General features: G+C 36.4%; 1 protein-coding gene across 3 annotated transcripts in view; it reads left to right on the forward strand.

The window, feature by feature from the left end:
* The first annotated feature begins 4,291 nt into the window (after positions 1–4,291).
* The window catches only part of TRAPPC8_1 (Trafficking protein particle complex 8), a 60,317-nt gene continuing 43,791 nt past the window's right edge, over positions 4,292–20,817 (forward strand). For 2 of the 3 annotated variants that reach the window (XM_051217627.1, XM_051217628.1), the window contains exons 1-6: positions 4,292–4,534; positions 4,570–4,764; positions 9,155–9,422; positions 12,556–12,944; positions 15,083–15,300; positions 20,083–20,529. In XM_051217627.1, coding sequence (XP_051065042.1) covers positions 4,378–4,534; positions 4,570–4,764; positions 9,155–9,422; positions 12,556–12,944; positions 15,083–15,300; positions 20,083–20,529 — 1,674 coding nt within the window. In that variant the 5' untranslated portion in view covers positions 4,292–4,377. Of the gene's footprint in view, positions 4,535–4,569; positions 4,765–9,154; positions 9,423–12,555; positions 12,945–14,696; positions 15,301–20,082; positions 20,530–20,817 lie in introns of all 3 variants that reach the window. The other variant, XM_051217629.1, reaches the window with a different exon arrangement.

Below are 20,817 nucleotides of genomic sequence, written 5' to 3' on the forward strand. Positions count from 1 at the left end.
GCAGAAAAATGGACAATCAAACTTGTTCTCAAGGGGAAGGTTGACGTCATATACCCTGACTTCTCAAAAACTACTGATAGGGTTGTGGTGACCTACTTTCATTAAGGGAACGCGATTGGTGTGATGCAAACAATTATTATTATAACCAGTTGTACCAGGGATTGTTTTACCGTAGTTGTTTGTTTAACTGTACCAAAATACATGCATTCTCTTGTTGATTGTGACCTTGCATGAATTCGGTTATGCTCAGTAACCCCACTTATAACCTGAAACGATCTCCGCATTCTTTCTGTACCACGAGATCGCCAACAAACACATCTCGACTACAGCCATCAACTGCCTTCTGATATTTGGCCTACGGGTGATCTTATCGGTTAACTGGCACGTAGTCTTCCTGTAGTAGTGATCATAGTCAACCGAGACTCGACGTCACACTACAGAGTCAACTATATATGTCTTATCAATATACTCTGATCATCAGGTATCAAATTACCTCTAATCGATTGGTTCACTTAGTATTTAAAAAGTTGATATTATGAGGTCAGGGTTGACTTCACTTTCTCTCATACTATGGAGTTTTTCAGCAAGGTCTTCCAGTGCTCAGTAATGGGATCTCTTGCTTTCTTGATTCATATAAACAATCTTCCACAGCGGGGGTCGTCGTATTTACCGCTTTTCACCGAGGATCTTAAACTGGAGAGAAGAATGAAACCAAGAGTATAAACTGCCAGTTTTTACAAACTTGATCTCATTTTAGATGGTTCATGCAGCGACAACTACATAATAGTCTGGACTTTGGGATTTTTACTGAATCAAACAAATGAAAAGTGGTCCACGGCTTCAAGCGCCTTGGAATTAGTTGCATTACTACTACTGCCACTAATATTATTATTATTTATTTAGCCGGGAGCATTGTGCAACACCACATCACCAATGTTTATTGCACATGTGCTTTGTTCATTTCAATAATTTTCAATAACTACATTTCATATAAGTCGTCTTCTACCTTATGCTTGCAACCAACTTGTATGCAACGTCGGCCGGTAGGTATGAATGTAAATAACATTGAATCTAGAGCATGTCTCAAGAATACTGTTAGGGATGCAGAGGAATATACCAATCATTATCATGTTAATTCTAATGATGTCCTTGGATTTTAAATGGACATTTCCTATTGGTCGATATTTGTTCGTTCGTTAAATATTGTACAAAATGTTGTTTTCAATTTTATGGTACGATGTGGTATGCTTGATTGGTATATAAACAGAGCATGTTTGAAATATAACGATTCATATCTCAGAGGTTGTGTCTCGTGTTCCGGACTCAATTGACTGGGCTAGACAGGGAAGCGGGACCAATCAGAGCCCTAGGTCGTTCGTACGTGTTTACGTGTCACCGGATCGATCTATAATACACTACTCTTTAATCTTTCAGTCAAGGACGCAACGATTGGCAAGGGGTAAAAATTGACCCAAGTTTGAAGTCACAAAAATTGGCACGGGGTAAAAATCGACCGGTTTTAGAGCCATAACAAATACACTCATGAATAACAAATGACTTTTAGCTATCTGTACAGAATGCATACAATTATCAAGAACTTTTAATAAACATTCATATGTATTAGTAGTACCACTAAATTCCATCCCTGAATGCTTACTTTCTCATCGGCGTTTTCGGAGAAGTGCCAGGTTTCAGCTCAAATTATGTTCTTCAGATTCAATTGAAAACATATTTCTGAACTTTCTTAATTATATTTTAGTCCTATAACGTTGATATACAGACAGGTCTGTCATACGAATGCCCGAAGCTTGCTCGGCAGACGATCGGAGATGGGTGTACAGATTGACTCTTTCAAGCCAGATGTAGTCGTAGTCATAGAAACGTAGTCGGCGCAGTCTATATACAGTATGGAAGTTGATTCTGAAGATTTCATGCTAGTAAGAGTCAATAGAACCCAGAAGCGTCAAAAAGGATTGGCTTTATTAATGAGAATAACTATTCCGTTTATCGTTATTTATAACGTATCGCATGAGAGTGGGACTTGTGAACGAATTGGATGCCGATCTGAATGCAAAGGTAAAGCGCTGATGATAGATTTGGTCTGCCGCAGTCCAAGCTATGAGGCAACTGAGGACTTGACATACAGTCTCAATACTCGGTTAAAAAGTAGTCGATGTATAATCTTAGGAGGCTTTAATGCATCTACGGTGGGCTGGAAAGATCTGAGAACTGGATTGTCTGAAAATTTCTTCAAACAGGAACTAGTTGATGTGGTTGTGACACGTGCCCTAGTGAAACATGTGATTGAAGCAACTAGGCACGAGCCGGGCTATGAATCATTCTTACTGGATCTTATATTACCTCGACCCTCAGTAAGTGTAGGTTGTCCGATGGAAAAAATGCTAAGGAATCTATAGGGTGCCCGACTCGCTTGTATTCGTGTATAAACCAAGGGACTAAAGAAAGAGGAAATATTCCAGCACTATGAAAAGATATTAATGCCTCATCATTATAGAGGACGACCGTGGTTAAGTTCAAGTATTCTCAAACAACTTAAGTAGTGCTTATTCCGTAGAGACACCCTGTGAACTTAAACACCACCCATACAGTGAACACTGTGACCATAAATAACTCGATGCCTCTGGCCTGCTAAATAAGCTTGATATAGGAAAACTACAAGATCCGGTGAAACAGCCTAGGTTACTAAAAGAATTACCACATTTCGTTGCGAACCCTTAAACATTTGTTCCGTAACCCATGGTCGAATACAAAAACGCCACAGTAAGTCTCATCTTCACAACAGGAACGGAATATAAATCTGAGAACGACCGACCTGTTGGGCTTATCAGCGTCGTTTGTAAAATTTCAGAAACCATTGTTCGAGAGGAGCTGTTTAGGTATCTTGACAAAAACCTGATTATTTTTGAAAAGCAGCTTGGTTTAAAATAGATTATTCCTGTCTCACTTACTTATTAGTAGCTTGCGAAACGTGGTGTTCTCTTAAAGACCAAAAGTTAAATATAGACCTAACCTACATTAATTTCAGGAAAGCTTTTGACAAAGGTCCTCACAATCGGCTGTTATATAAGTTAAGAAATGTCGGGGTTGGAGGAGAACTATTAATGTGGATAGACGACTTTCTAGTTGGACGCCAACAATGAGTACGGATAAACTCGAGGTTACGTAACTAGAAAACTGTGCTTAGCTGGGTGCTTCGAGGCACAATTTGGGAGTCAATGTTGTTCCTCACGTATGTGAATGATATTACCAGACTCTTATCACCACCAGATATATACTATTATAATAAGATATAAAGAGTGATTTGAACTGAAGGTGAAAGTTTAGAGATTTGAAGTAACCCGGTGAAATTATCCGAATGGTTTGGAATTCGGCAGTTGCCGACAAATGCTTCCGAAACATCATGATGCATTGAGAGTCTTCGCTATCTGAGACTTAAGAACTACTGCAGTGTCGTGTGATATCTGACGAGGGTTTTAGAACCTTATGGTTAATATGTTGAGTTTTTTCCAGGTTGATGATATAACCGTTTCGAATTTATATAGAGAGTTCGTTCGTTCTGAACTCGAATACTGCATACAAGTGGCTGGCCCTTAACTTCAAAGACACAGTAAGCTATTGTAAAGGGTTCAAAGAACCGCAAGTAATCTGGTTCCCAGAGTAGTGAAGCTCCCATACGATGATGAATTAGCCTAACTAAACCCATTTCTGCTGTCATATGGAGTAACCAGAGGTGGTTTGATCATATTTTTAAATTACTTAGTGATAAATTTGCATTTATATGCCCTCATTTTTCTTGTCTTCTAAGACAGTGAATTTAGGAGGACACTCAAAAGTAGTCCACAAACCCATGAAAACCTACTTCTTAGCTGACTGTCGACTTTCTCATCGAATTAAGGCACCTAGCCTATTGTCCTTTCGAAACAAACTGACATGGTGATTTGTCTCATCAACTGGTGCTCCTCTACAACAGCTTCGATTTTCGGGGTGATGAAAAGACTGCGGTTCCTACCAGCTTTATAATTCAGGAATTTGGACTGATATGAATCGAACTTATAATTGGGTAGAAAATAATAGACATATCCAGGTATCATTACTGAACTGACGAAATCTAATACAGATGAACTGCTAGAATGCCACCTACTGAACATAGACAAACATTCGTAACCGTAGCAGGATGAAATGAAATGAAAGCAAATATACTAATCGAATTAAACGAACGCGTTATAAATATATTGGATATTGGATAAGACATGTACGTTGCACTGGAATAACGAAATAAAGAGCAGTAATTAGAGATGTGCGTTACCTTTTCTTGGTGGGTTGTTTTTCAACTGTTGCTGGTAGTTCTATGCTAATATGGCAAAGTGCAGTATTTCAGGAGAAAAATTCATTAACTTTGTGTTCAGCCCTTGCATCGGGTTGCTTGTTAGTCCTGATGTTAATGAACTATGCTTGCGAGATAATCTGACTTTTGAGGAATTATTAAGGCCATTTAGCCAACTGTCTAAAGATGGTTCGTTCCTAATTTTTCCTCATTATTATTTTTAGTAACGTTTAGAGACAACAACAACGTCATCCATTCTGTGAAAAATTTACAGCTAAAATTTTTTGATGTCAATTCCTGTCTTTCGCCCAAACACATAACTCAGTCTTGGGTGCGATACTTTGTTAACATTTGCTCTACAGATAATACTGTCAGGTCTCAGAAGTTTTGTGATGGGAGTCGGTCTGTAGTCGTTCCAAGTATGTCTTTTTATTCACAATACTTTAACTAAATTTCTCTGTATGGTCGTAGTGTTTGCTTAGAAGTGCAATAAGCACACCTAGTCACTTGTTTGACATCTAAGCTGTTCATATTACAGTTCATTTGATCTGTTTGATTTGCCTATTCCTACTATAGTGAATCAAATATTTCTCTTTTTGGATTCTCTTGTCCCTCTATACGTTTTCAGTTTAATTTCCATTGGCCCACCTGAAACTAAGCAGCATTCATGGGGTGACAAGTTTGTGAGACAGCTTACGATAAGTGAATCTGCTGCTCACGAAAAATCGGGGTGTTTTTGTTGTGATATGATGCATTGCTGATCTCTTTTTGATAAGACTTGTCTAAACCTATTTTTGAATGCATAAAATAAAGCAGTCTTGAATTATTTTAGGAACTCGTCTCCAATTAAGTCATGTAATCTATCATCATTTTGAAAAACTATCACATTGTCTTCAAAACTTTAAATCATGATGATTAAAAGTATTTAATATGTCACTGCAAGACAATCTCAACTACATTATTGCTGACATGAATGAACAATTCTCCGTGGAATTGTCGTTTAGGTCTTGATACCAATGGAGTAATAAACGTTGCATATTTTCCATGGCGTTGAATGACCGCAACTTGGGACTCTGAAGAGTTGTGCCGTAAACATGCGTCAAGTGAGAGGATGTGACCATTTATTTGGGTTAAAGTAAAGCTTTTTATCTTACAGTTTTGTAAGCGAGAGTATTTCATTGATGCTAACATCGCAGATGTAATTTGACGAAAGCCGATAGCCTATCTGTCACTAACCTCCTAGGAGTAGAGTATGTGTGGTTGATACTGCTCTATTACAAATTACTAGTTAATCTCTTCTGTGCTATCTAGTGTTAATTTTAAATTTTAAATACTTAAACCCTTACATATCAAAACCAGTACTTATAAATTTGCGTCGATTAAAACCAGATTCGTTTTTTTCCTACGTAGGCCTATCGAAATATTTGTATGATTTAGATTTCGTCATTTAAGTCTATTACTTTTATAAACACAAACATTGGGACAATAAGGCACCAAATACATATGCGTCACACACATCCAATGATTTGTGTGAGGGCTGAGATACTTCCCGGGTGCCCAAACCACTCCTCACGCTTATGACCCAGAAGTCTAATTCACAAGGCGATGGAGCGACATTAAGAGATGCAGTCCCATTGTAGCTGTTGACCAACCATAGGTTTATACGCCATTTGTTCCCTCAGGATCTTGGAGCCCATGTGCACCGTTGGTTTGGAATCAGGCTTTTCTAACTTCCCCAAGTGGATGCTCTGTACCCACCAATCCGGTTAGTGCCGGATATTCGCTTTTCGTCCACTCATTTCCTAAATCAAACCGTCACAGGAAGGCAGTGATCAGGACTTCCCTGTGAGTGGCTGTATACGCGTGGTCATGTGAGTGTTTCAAGAGAGAGGGGAAACTCTACACACCCTCAACCGTACCAGGGCATTTGAGCCATTTTGTGGGGCTTCTTATTTCCTTCAAAACTATCAGTCAGCAACATAATCTCACTAAAACAAGAAAATATTCATCCGTTGCCGTCTTTTCAAAGACACTTGGAACCTACTAAGTGAATGTTTCATAAAAGGGTTTAATCAGTTCACTGTTTTGATAGTCTTAAACTTAATTTTTGTTGAGAGTCTGTAGGAATTTTAAGACTTTAAGATACTGTAGAACCTTCGTGCCGAAATAACCGATACTAGTTCTTTTTTAAGATCGGGAAACGATTAAGGACTGATTGTTTTTGGAATATATATATATATATATATATATATATATATATATATATATATATATATAGTCGTGGTTTCACGCAGATATTTTCCGTTCATTGAGTTGCTACGTTTTTGTACAAATGTGTCCTTACTATCCAGGTTTATTGGAGATTATTGTGTATCCTCCCAGTCCATGTTCTATTTTTAGAAGATTCAGGTAATGTAATCTAGTCAGAGAATATTAGACAACAGAGAAAGTAACAATAGTACAAGAAACTTGTTGTTTTACTGACCGATTTCGATAGAAATTGATATTTATTGCGGTCTAGATCATTTTTGAAAAGGAATAACGTACGCCTCTTACCCTTTATGGAGGACAGGTCGCTGACCAGAAATTTTCACCTTGCTCTGTTCCGTTTTATCCGTTCTAGTTGTTATCCAGTGCTTTTCATACTCTTGATATTTACCTCTGATTGCCGGCATATTGTGTTCTTGGTCTGCCTCTTTTCTTTCTACCTTGAGAATTCCAAGTAAGGGCTTATGATAAAGTTTGATGATTTGTACAGCGTATACCCTATCTATCTCCAACTTATTTTCCCAATTCCCTCTTCATCTGAAATCTGGTTTTCTCTGCCACAGTAGGTTATTGCTGACGCTGTCTGGTTAACGGATCTGATATATCTTGTGTGGACGGCTGTTTATAAATATCTTTGTCTTTTTGATGATCATTTTAGTGGTTCTCCAAGTCTCAGTTCCGTACAGTGGAATTATGCTGACGTTTGTGTTGGAAATTCTGACTTCTGGAATACGCCGTTTGCTTTGGCAATCCTCACCTTTACATCTTCATCCGATCGTCTTCGTTCATTGATGTTGCCCAGCTACGCGAAAGTTCCGACCTCTTCTAGAGCTCCATGAAGTGTGATTGGGTTGTTGTTCTCTTTGTTGTATTTGAGGATCTTGGTTTTTCCATTGTGTATGTTGAGACCTACTGATACAGAGGCTTCTGCCACACTAGTTGTCTTCATCTGCATTTGTTATTGTGTATGGGATGATGGAGCAAGACCATGTGCGAAGTCCAAATCTTCCAGCTTCATCGAAGCTCCCCATCGTACTCGGTGCTTCCGCTAATATGTGGTTCTAATAACCCAGTTAACCTCATGAAGAAAGAGAAAGGCCAAAGTAAGCAACCTTGTCTGACACCGATCCTAACTTAAAATCTATCTGTGAGCTTCCCTTTATACACGGCTTTGCCGTGTAGTCTGTCGTAAGAATTACATATGTACGCGACAAAATTTTCATGTACACCATAGTGTCGAAGACGGTTCTACGAGGCTCAACTATCCACACTGTCAAACGCTTTCTGATGGTCAAGGAAGTTGATGTATTGTGATGATATCCATCCACTTGATTGTTCAACAATGACTCGTTGTGCTGCGATTTCGTCCGTACATGATCGGTCTTTAAGAAAGTCGATTGGTTGAACTCAGTGTTGGCTGTCTACCTAATCCTCCATTCTGTTCTGTAACACCTTGGAAGACTTTGCCGGTTATGGGTGGTATTTTGATGCCTCTGTAGTTCTCACATTTGCTAAAATCCTTCTTCAGTTTCTTGATGAGGTATCCTTTCCAGTCTGTCGGCACTTGTTCTTCCAATTCTTCCTGAGTAGGACGTGGAGCATCTTTTCAGTTACTTATATATCTGACTTCAATGCTTCTCTTTGTATGCTGTTTGGTCGGGTTGCTTTGTCATTTATAATTTGTCTGAAGTCTTCCATGCACCTTATGAACATTTTACTGATGCCAGTATAATCAGTCTGGTTCTCTGTTATGTGGTCTAGCGAAACCTGTATAGCTTTGTGTATGCGTTTGTGAGGGAATATGATGCCATCTTTAACCACGTTGAAAGGACAGTGATTTACAAATATCCCACTATCTTTGTTTCTTTCCCCAAGTTCATGTTGTTCCGTGTTATCTTCGTACCCCGTGTTGTCTATTCCAAACTTGACGTTTAGTTCTGCTCTTAGTATGGACAGATCCTTACCTGAGGATTTCGCTACGATCGACTAAAACCTCTCATAAAACTGATTTTTATTGTTCCCACTGCTGCATCTCGCTGAGAGCATAGTACTAGATCACATTCATTGTAATGCTTTGTTTTGTAGGATGCTCTGATAGGCCTCATGACTTCTGAGGAACCTTGGCTTTCACCATGAGGCATCACAACTCTTCCAAATAAAGATCCTTAAATTCAGGGCACAATTTAGATGGTTAAAATGATTTTTCTATGGTTAGTGGTTTTTGCAAGATTTCTCTAAGAGACAGAGTTACTAACCCCCATGCTCAATACTCATTTATCGGTGCTTCAGAGCAGGAGTAACCCTAGAAATGTAATGTATAATTTTTTTTAGTCTTCAAGCGGAAGGCAATATGTGCATATTCGTCAGACAAAACAGTTATCTAATACTCGACATTTTCACTGATTCTTAAAAGGATGTTACTTTCTATAATATCACAGTTGAATTTCATATTTTTAATTTTCGCCACCAAAATATAACTTTCTTTAAATCATTCATTTCGTAAACATATTGGCAATTTTTTTTACACAATTTATTTTTTAGCATCTCTTCCATGGTTTGAAGCATGGCGTTATCTGTTCATAACTAATTTACAGCCATTTGAACATGAATTTATCACTCACAATCTAGCCTGTATATTTGTTTTGACAACTGCACATCCTGATCCGATTCGGGGTTTTACTGAACTAACTCAGAGCCAGTCCAATCAACAACATCATCTTCCAGGAAGTCGTCCGTTTTGGTTTACAGAAAATGTGCTTAAATTTTATGTATTATTACATGATGGTTCGTCGAATATCAAACAAAGCTGGTTAGTCAGTACCTTAATACTTAATTTGTGTCGCCAAGCATTAACAAATCGGAGCACTTATACCGTACTAAGGGGCCTCAAAGTATTAAAGAATTTGGTAGACTTGACTACTAAACTTTTAGTTTTTACCATTACATTGGCTTCGTAGTTATTTCAAGAAGTATTTCTGTGACCGATGTCGTTAGTGACATGAAAAATCCATTCGTATGTACATACGTATAAATATTCTGTGAGTATTAACGATCGTTCACAAAGTCAACTGGTGGAATAGGTCATGCAGTTTAATTCTATCAAACGAAGTTTTTAATTTAAATTCGTTGAAGAAATTCAGGCCTTCCGTTCACTCACGTATTAATTGTAACTAATAAGAACAGAATTTAGCGATTGTCAATTTTTCATTTGGGAATTATTTGTTGAATTGAGTCAGTAGTTCTTATGATGCGTAAGAACGAGTGATATGAATTACTGTGTACCTGTTTTCCTACTTGTGGTTAGCCCCCATAGATTAGATAAAAATTGTCCCAAGCACAATCCAACAACCGTAATATGATTAATATAGGTAGAACTTTGAAGAGTATGTTCAATCTTGAAGCAACTTTTTGTTTTTAGATCAGTATGTGTAACTTTGATCGTTTTGTCGCTCGTGTACATAGGTGTACTACTGTTTAGATCCATTTTACTCTACCTTTGGTAAGTTGCAAGGCCAGTGTTGTTGCCTAGGGAATGTAACAATCATGATAAAAGTAGTGTCATACTTGTATCTACTTTTTTTGTACTTGCCAATCGTTTTTCAACTATTAATAGTAATACTGATATAGCAAATGAATTAAAATATTTCCCTCTCTGTGGTATACCAAACGCTTCTGTGATAATACGGTAATAAGTCTAGACTGGGTGGCCGAATTTATACTGTCGCCAGATTGGATACTCGAATGATACACTATGCAGAGACCAGACCATGTTACATCAGATACCCGATTTACAACCAAAACTAGACAATACATTATTCCACACCATTATAACCAGTCACTGTCAGTGAATTTGTAGTAAAAATCAATAAGAGGAAAGGAAACCACATATTTGATAGTCAATAAGCTGTATACCTGTTTATCTACGCTCAGTGACCAACTCAGAGCCAAACTACTACGAACATGTCAAGTGACGGATCATATAGTCGAGGTTATGAGTATGGAGATAAACTCCACGTTTTCAACTCATCTAAGTATATCGTAGTCAGTAATTATGCTTATGTCTTCGTTTGTTTGGTCACTTAGTTGTAGATATTTTGAAATAATTTCTGTTATATAATTAATTGGAGGTATAACGTTTACTGTTGTAATTTTTCTTCCATCATGACTGACTCAATCAGTCAGTCAGCTACAACGTAGGACCAGGCACATATATGCATCGGTCCAAGTTGCCATACATCATTAACACAAGAAGATGAACACCGGATCATAAAAGTAGTTAGTTCAATGGTGGTAATATATAAAAGAAAGAATTGCATATAAGGATGTAGTACAGGAACAAAGAATTAGTTCGTAGAAAGGAAGATATGAAGCAATTTTAATCTCTTAGTTTAAGAGAAGACAAAGAGTGTACACACCGACGCCATTGTGATCGATTCTGAGCCATGTCACCAAGAGTCTCCAACCATTGGTTACGATAGTCACGCGGACCCCAGCCAAGTAGTCTGCATCTACTAGCATGGCTCAGACCAGAAGTTAGTTACTTCAAGCACTGATGCCACGTTTTGGTTTGGCTGCCCCTAACTTTCTTCCAACCATCTCGAACACTGGTTAGCATTGCACGTCGTGGTAATCGGTGTTCAGGCATACGTAACACGTGGCCCAACCCTCTCAGTTGATGAAGATTCACAACCTCATCAACTGATTTACCATCATCCCCTAATACCTTAAGTCTAACCTAACTATTACTTACCCGGTGATCCCAGCAGACGCCAGAAATATTTTTAAGGCATCTGTGGTCAAATACTAGTAGCTTACGACTATCTTCTACTCTTAATGGGAACATTTTGCAGTCGTACAGTAGAACAGAACGAACTGCTGCGCAGTATACTCGTCCCTTAATTGATAGACGGATATCTCGCCTTCACCATGCGTTACTTATGTTGGCAAAAGCCAAACAAGTTTTCTGAACAGGTGCAGAGATTTCGTCAGACACCGACCCATTAAGGTTGATCAGACTTCCAAGATAAGTGAAGTTGTCGACGCTTTCGACTACTTCATCCCCTATCCTTAGTTCAGGTGTTGACACAAGACAGTCCTGAAGCAACAATTTGCATTTAGATGGAGAGAAACGCATCCCAAACATTTTGGCATTGTTGTTCAGTGCTACCGAAAGATTCTGTATTTTATCAGCGTCTTCACCAAACAAGACTATGTTATCCGCGTATTCCAAGTCGATAATTGGACCTCCTAGAAGGAGACCAATGCCCGGGAATTCAGTCATCATGACTGACTGCGCTGCACTTGACATGTCCGCAACATGATGACGTGGTATTTTCGTTGTAGAAAACTACATTCCTCATGTAAACTAGCAGAAACTACAGAGAACGAAACACTCCTCTCCATCATGGGTTACGATAGTGTAAATGTGAATTTTTTGTTTCATTTTATTTGGCTGCCAGGTGAAAGGTCAAAATTGCGAACAGGAGTGTAGCTTATCTTCACTCGGTTACGGAAGCACAGCTGCAATAGAATTTATTAGGGTTTGTCTCATGGGAATAAGTTATTTTCGCTTCCATTACAGTACTAAAATAAAATGAAATTTACTACGAAGCAACCATTCTTAGTACCAAGAATATCAATAAGAGTATCCACATACCTTATTGGTCAAGCTAACTTTAGCATTGAGTATTTGGTTGGATCGTTCGTCAACAAGCCCATGTGCTTTACAAAATAATAAGAGCGTTCAATGAATTACATTATCTATTTGGTGTGAAGAAACTACTAGTATCTGGATAATGAAATCCATTATTCAATAACTACTTATAGGTGGTAATATTTAACTGTCGTAAGTATTTAGTTGTTCTAAATTGTTAGTATACTCTAATTAATGTTGTGACATCATTTTTTTCTGTAAAACAAAACAATGAAAACAACTTGTTCAGTGTTGACGAAATATTCAGCCAAGTGAAAACTACGTTTGGCGCTCTCAATTGTCATTTGTTAACCATCTTCACTTCATCATCTGGAAGTGAAATTTTAAGTAATAACAGTTGCGCACCAAATCACTTATTATTTAACAACCATTATCAAGCTAATGGAATAATCAATCAACCGAACACACCATCTACTATCGTCCATGCATCAGAAAATGAACCACATTCCGATCCTTGGCTGCATCATTTGCTACCACATGGCTATAAACCCCAGTTGGATCATAAATTATTTCCACCCAGAGATGCACCGATAAAGTCATGTAATAATCAAATAATAAATGGAAACAACGATCCCTTGACAGTTGAGGACTCTAGGGAAGCGTGTGGTCAAATATTTGGTAAGGAAACTGCAATTTTTGTATGAGAACCGTAATTTCCCCATAGATTTTCGAATTTTGCTATCGAAGTCCTTGGTCGAAGTGTCTATGATTTCTTACTGGTGCTTCATTTGTCATTTTTCTCTTGATACTTTCATCCATCTGATTTCTACGTTTCTTGTATTTGATTTCTCACATGTACGAGTTTTAATCCTTCGCATGTTGCTTTCCTCTTTTGTACATTGCACTATAAAGTATGGCAACGTGAATTATTACATAGTTTTTCTAGGTCCTATGTTTCAGTTTACATTTCTCCCATGGTTTTGGAGCACCCTAACTTCTCAGATTCGTAAATCATATGGAACCAGCGGTTTTCCATATCAGTGATAGAGTAAGTTAGAAGAAAGTTGAGACACATCAGTCCATGAAGTAATTGACTGTTGGTCTGTTCCACGTTGGCAGGTTCAGACTACCTACTTGGGGTCTGTGCAGTAGCATGGACTAATGGTTCGAGACATTGAACATATTCTGTGTAATGCACTTAGAATCTGGTATAACTAGGCGCCATATGTAGAATACATTGTACAAAATAAAGAGATAATGTGAAAAAATGATGATAAAGTTTGTACAATCGAAGAGAGGACAGAAAATAAATGTTCAAAAATTGTTGTGTAATAGAAGTTACTGTTCAATTCTCAATACAACTGAGATGACCTTTGAGTTAGGAGAGTTTACCTTCCTATTTATGTAGACTGCAAAAGAAAACATCAGGTTCGCTACTTGCTTCTATCCCTAACCTAACGAGCCAATGAACTGCACTAACTTTATGATACTAAGCAGAGAATTAGTTACTGGTGTGACAATCACGATTGTTTATTGGTTGGTCGACACGAAACCCTGAACCTAGGTTTTCTTTACTTATTTATTTTATGAACATATGAGGACAGGTGAGAATAAGTATGTAGCACACAGTTAAAGAAATGAAATTATGAAAAGATAGACAATGAGGGAGAGAAGAGCATGATCAAAGATAAATAAGTAAAAACAAACAAACAAGAATAGTGTATAAGGAGTTACAGTTTAGTTAAAATTTTCTTTTAATTACTTATCTGTAATTATTGAAGCATAACAGCTCCAATTTTCTCAATAAATTGTTGGAATTGGAATTAAAAACGTAGTGAAAACCAACCAAATAAATTTGCTTGAATTGTGCTTTGCAGGAATTAGCAATTGTGGTTTTGATTGTCATTTACAGGGTCTTCATACTTTGTGAATACTTTTTAATTAAAATTGCATTTGTTGGTTGTTTTTGGTTGTGGAATGCAATTTGTTTGTTTCTTTTTTTGGACTTATCATGTGGATCTACCTTATTTGTCAGTTCTTTTATTCCTCATTGTGACGTGAGCACACTACTTGATAACCCATATTGTCATTCATTAGACTACTAAATTGTGATGACTGTGCTATATTCTACCATTTTTATCGGGATAAAGCTATCTTAAGACAACATTAAGTTTAAGGATAGTGATTGTTTTGGGATGGCTTCGTGAAGCACAAAGCCTTCAGAGGCTCTAAATGAGCCAAATATGTACCATCCAATCAACGTGGCATGGCATGATTGGGTAACTACATAACTTTCCTACTTGCAGATTGGCTGGATTGTAATGATGTTATAGCCCATACTAAAAACTATAAATTCCCCTGTTTTTCTGTACGTTTTCGATCCTTCCCCAATAATCACTTCCTTACGTCTTTTGATTTGCGACTATTTAGGTTCTACATGTTCGAGTACCGATAGTTGTACACTGTATTCTGCTGTAATCAAGAAAAAATAACGGGTGGGATGAATTGGAAATTTACTGAAATCCTTCTGTCTAAACCTTATATAAACCCTGAGATTTTCACTACACCAACTTTTACTTGTCACTTTTGGAATGTTTTTGTTTCCTCCCAATTTTTGTTTTGCTTTACGACAAGGCGAGTGAAGTAATGTGTCCAAAGAATACTAGGCGATCGCAAATATAACAATGGATGTCGGTTCTTATTAAAGTTTGAGTCGACTAGTCTCTCATTTATTTCAGTCAAGTGTTTATATTCGTTTGATAAATTGATGACTGTTATTTGTTCTGATTCACTTGGTGTTTATTTCCTGTTTTTAGATCTTGGTAAAACATCATCTCTTGATACATCTTGTTTATCTGCTTCAAGCATTAGCTCCCAGTCCTCGTATACATTTTTACCCAGTCGTTATAACCAACCACATGGACAACATTTAACACAAGCTGATCGGGATCGTATACACATGTTTGTTTATGATTTCAGTGTACGGGCTCTTCTCCCTTGGGTTGAGAAAACAATGCGTAGTCTAAACGATCAGGTGATTTTGTTCGTATCTTCTACATATTTATATATATTCATAAACATATTATTTAACCGATTCGCATAAAAGATATTTAGTCCTAAGGGCTTGGTTTTGTAAGGAAATGTGTCTTGGCGCCATAATTAGAAATTAGAGACCATTGAGTCTTTGTCTTCTCACATAAAGTAGTACAGGATTAAACCCAAGTCTTTTAAGCCTCGTGATACAGTTTACTCCATTCTTACGAAAATTCCGCAATACATGATTAACAGTTTCTGTGAATTTTTGACACGACGTAAACAACTTGATTGACATTATCCATCCCAAGGTAAATATTAAAACCGGATTGTTATACTTTTAGACATAAGGAAATATCTGGAAATTGAGTAAATTTACTCATTATTACATTTCTGGTCATATATTAGTATTTTAGTACATTAGTACCTTACAGTAACGGACCTTATTTATCCATCATAATGGTTTATTGTAGTCAAACTATGGGAATCGCTTGTATATTTTCAGTTTGCTTTCGTAGGACGATTCATCAGAAAACTACAAATTCGAAGACAACTGAAAAATAGTTTTTATATGAAGTTTCGTTAAAAATGATATATTTCTATGGGGCAGCTGAGTTTTCTTAAGCATGATTGGTTTTTTACAGTTAAAGTCAAGGTAAAGCAGTTTTATATCCTGTTAGCACAACAGGGAATTTTTTCGAATCAATTCTGACAGTGCTTTGAAGTAGATTCGACCACTTATTATGTTTAAATTGCGGCGAGACTCTAATTTATGGACGACCTTTGAACGAATCTTAAGGGACCTTGAGAAATATTAGCCGATCAACAAACAGTATAGAGTAAAAATATATTATACAGAATCAAGGAAATAAAGTGAATACACTTCTTATACGTGGTTCAAAAACTTGTCAAGGTTAGAAATAGGTTCAGAGGTTCTAAAACCGTAATGCTTGCAGTAGAGAAAATCATCCATATTGCTACAGAATAGTCGGCCTCTGGAGCCATGATAAAGTCTCAAATACTCTTTCAGACTCGACCACATAGCTTCAATATTGTTTATATGCACTCCGGTTGTTGAGTACACAAAATGCCACTTGTGGATAACAACCCGATGCACATAACCAAGCCTATGTAGGAGTGTGTATGCTCTCCAAACATCGTATATATTGTAGTACCTAGCTGGAGCCTGTGTTACTGGTGCTTTTATTATCCACTTTGCAATAATTGTCATAATTTGCCTTAGTTAGGAATTATATATGGGGTTTTTATCACGAACTGACATCAGCTATAATGCCTGAAATTTATTTAGCCGAATGGATGAAAGGCTTTCGCGTTAAAATCCGAGATCTATTATCTTATACTTGATTGATTCGTCCACAAATTATAGTCTTGCCGTTTTATTTGTTATAACCACTCAATTATCACGTTTTGTGCAAAATTCCCTGTGAACCGATTGTACGTTAGCATTAAGCACTGAAGTTTGGCGCCGTGACCTTGAAGTCTCTAAAACGCTCCTGATTGGCTCGTCCATAAATTGGAGTCTCTCCTAAATTGCTGTTTGTTGATGTTTCATCGATTTATTAGTTGTCATTATTGAATTGACTTTCATAATATATATAAACTTTAAATGATGTATAGGTATTTACAATGTGTCCAATCTTAGGACTTAACACAGATGCGTCATACCAAGCTACCACACTATATCAGCACAGCGAGATGAATTCGATAAGATGGATGTCAAAGAATTCAGTTGTATAATAATGTTATGATGCTATAACTGAACATAAAAAACATGGTTTAGAAAGAGGCAATCCAATAACGAATTCGAAGTATGAAGTATTACTGAAACTTAAAATTTAAGTCAAAATAAGTAGTAAATACTTCTAGTATAATACGACCTATTTTGAAGTAATTCACCTTATTTCACATAGTTCTTATCATTTATGAATTAAAGAGAATAATAATATGAATTTATCTATTTCTTGAATACTTTTGAGCTGTTACGGCCCAGAAACAATAGTATTATGTATTAAAAATATAAATATTCAATATAACCAGAGATTGGTGGTGGAATTCGGGGTGCACGTTTGTCCTATTTAGGACTCGTCGGCTAGATGTACCTGGATTCTACAGTTGATGTTCACTCTAGTACTAGGTTCGTGTACCGGAGTGAACATCATCTCCGGGATGTAGGTACGTCCAGCTGACAAGGCCTAAATAGGGTGAAACACGCTTCTTGGATTCCACTGGTAGCCACCGTCCATCTCGGCTTAAAATGCATGTGACTTAATGGCAATATCGAGGAAATCTTCATAGAATGTAAATATGAAAAAATAGACTAATTGTTTGCAGTCCTATACATCAGTGGGAAGATTTAAACAATCAGTGTGTATGAATTAGATTTTCAACTTTATATCAGTATAATCTTGACTAAGGTTGCGATTGACATGTAGATATAGCCTAATAAAAATTCGATGAATATAGCGTGATCAGAATTATTCTTAAGGTTGATTGTTATCGGTTAGCTATCTTAATCCTCTAGAAGTGTGGACTAAGAAGAGTATGAAGGTAAATTCTACAAATAGAGGGTAATGTCGTAAGTTATGCAATACAAAATACGAGAAAGTTAACAAACTGTATAAAGCTTGGAAAAGAAAGAAATTAAAATTGGGGTTTTAAGAAAAATGATGTTACAAAATCAATTCACGAAGTTATGACTACAAAGGCAATGCAAGATTAACAACATTCTCCTTTTGGTTACATCTTTTGAGGCGATCGGTTTTAAGATTCTCCTGCCCATGTTGATTTTTAGATGATAGTTGTAAATTGCATTGATGCACACTTTTGAAAAAAACTAACCAGGATAACGATACGTAGTTAGGTACTGTCCAAAGAATTTTTTTATAAGCCTTCCTATACAAAATGATTCGCTTGTTAACATGGTCAATTATAGATGAATCACCAGTTCATGCTATTTTCAATTTTTTATAGCAATAGTTTTATTTACTACTATAAACTTGTCTACTCATTTACATGTACGTTCCAAAAGCACAGTATATTACAAGAATAGAAAGCAGATTTCTTTTTCACATTTAGTACATTTTATTAAGTTGAGACAGGTTTTAGAAAGTGCAATCGCTCGCTATTTACTTAATAATGGGGAAAATATTGATTTCTCAGAACTTTACAGAATAATTAGTAACCAAATGACTTCAATTATGCTAAGTTTTACCGAAGCCAATTTTCTTTTTTAGGATATTCATACTGCTAACATATAAAGGGACAACTTTATTAAAAATAATTTAATTCTTGTACAATTGTCTTTCTATTATTTGTTTATCTTTAATGATCATTACTATTGTTTCAGGGTTTTAAATAGCTAAAGAATATCTAAGATATAAAATAAATCCATATTGTTCTGCCTAGATTATTGTTACTTTCATCTTAGTTTAAGAGTTATTGATCGTATTTATCGTGAGTACATCAACCACAAAGTCTACATAGCCAAGCTTAACAGGTGCAGATGTCACTTTGTCTGTTATGTCTATCATCACGGTCGTTTCGTTTATTTCAAATACATTTATTATCTGTTTCTGTTATAACCCACAAGGCCGTCTCGTAGTATTCATCTATATTTTTCCATCTCTTTTATATTCACCATCATCACCATTCATGATCATCGAGTAGACGATTTATCAGTTTATTTCTATGTTGTCTTCTGTTCTCACAGTGTTCCGGGAGCTTCTGAGATCTAGTCTTTATTTGAACTTTTGGTCTGAGTTACGAGGGAAATATCAGTGCTGGATGTCATAAACTAATTATAAGTGAATTCTCACGATTTGCTATGTGCTTATGTAGTTGTTTCTGAAATGTGATTTTTCTTTTTCATCCCAAAGTAGAACTTCAAAAGATCTTCCTATTGTGATTTCTCTTCATCCGTTAAAGCACAAACAAACATATCTTATTACTAGAGCTTTGACAGAGTCCAAATATGTACTTTCGGAAAACCAGGAGTCTTTTATCTAACCTAAAAGTGATATGATTTATTTGTGTCCATCATGTATTTATCTTTCTTGATTTTGTACTGTCTTGTTAAATCCAAAGCCACACAACCTATTGTTTGTTACAATTCAATTCGAGAGTACCCTAAAAATTAGCACTACATCTTCAAATACAAGATAACGAAAAGTTTCAGTCAAGTTTTTAGATACATAAGGGGTAAATCGTGCTAGTTCAATATTTTGACTAGGTGAGATAAGGTGAATGATTATACTTGGATCTTGTATTTAGGTTTTAGAGATGCAGTACAAAATTTGAGTCATTTTCATGGGAAAAAATTCTTAACACAATCAATTTGATATCTTCATGCTTACAAAAGTTATTCGAAAATAATGGAAAGAAATGAGGCTTTGATTGATGCGGATCGACATTCTAAATCAGTGAATAAACAGTTGAGTAAATCAATATCATAAAAACGTAATCAGTTACTCAACGTTAGAAAAGTAGCGTTTGTAAGTTTGTTGTTCAGATTCTAAAACAATACAAATGTTTCTTCAGTTGAATGATAAGATTTTTGCTATGTAGCATGAAGCATCTCAATAATCGTGAGGAGCATAAAACTGCCACTCGTTATAAAATTTCACTGAAAAAAGTGACTAGAATTCTAGTTTAGCGTTCATCTTCAAAAAACATGGCGAAAACAAATCATTAACCACAAAACAGCTCCGTACTAAAATGCCAATATAATATAAGTTTATACTTTGTATATCAATTCCATTTGTAGATTGCGCATCGAATGCGTCTTTCGCGTTCTTTCTTTAATGCCACTAAGAAATTTTTTACTCAAGCTGTTGGTGGTGGTGGCAGCAACAACACTACAGTTAGTACTACAAATAACTTAACTTCAAGAACATATCCTAATCCATCGCCTATTGAAACGTCAGCGAACTATATAAGTAATCCGTGTAGCCCAATAAATCCTACTATTGTAAATGATTCGAAGGGAGAATCATCTTCCAATAGTATATTGACTCCTCAAAGTGTTTCATATGCAGCCCCAGCCAATCACTCTACAATTGTGTATAGCCAAGATTCACCTGAATCTCAAATGCGTCGTCTAGCTGATTTAGCATTTCTGTTTCAGCAATATGAAGTAGCCTATCAGACGTATAATGTATTAAAACGTGATTTTCAAAATGATTCAGCTTGGTTACATTATGCTGGAGCTCAGGTGATTTGTGTTAATTATTTTTTCGTCTTTTTATCCTTTTTATGTTAAAGCTAAATTAATAAACTCGATAAATCTCAGCGTTGTGTAATTTGAAGTATATTCTATCCAAATCCCTTTTAGCTAAGTATCATCAAAGTTCTACATAGTGTATCATTTATCCCTTGTCCGAAACTTTTGAATAAGACAAATCAACAATATGTTTGACGTATCTCTGTAGTAATCGCTTATTTATAAAGACAATAATAACAAATCGACTGCCTAATTTGATAAAGAATAATCTTCGACCAA

Source organism: Schistosoma haematobium, chromosome 5 (assembly GCF_000699445.3).
Source record: "Schistosoma haematobium chromosome 5, whole genome shotgun sequence".
Lineage (NCBI taxonomy): Eukaryota > Metazoa > Platyhelminthes > Trematoda > Strigeidida > Schistosomatidae > Schistosoma > Schistosoma haematobium.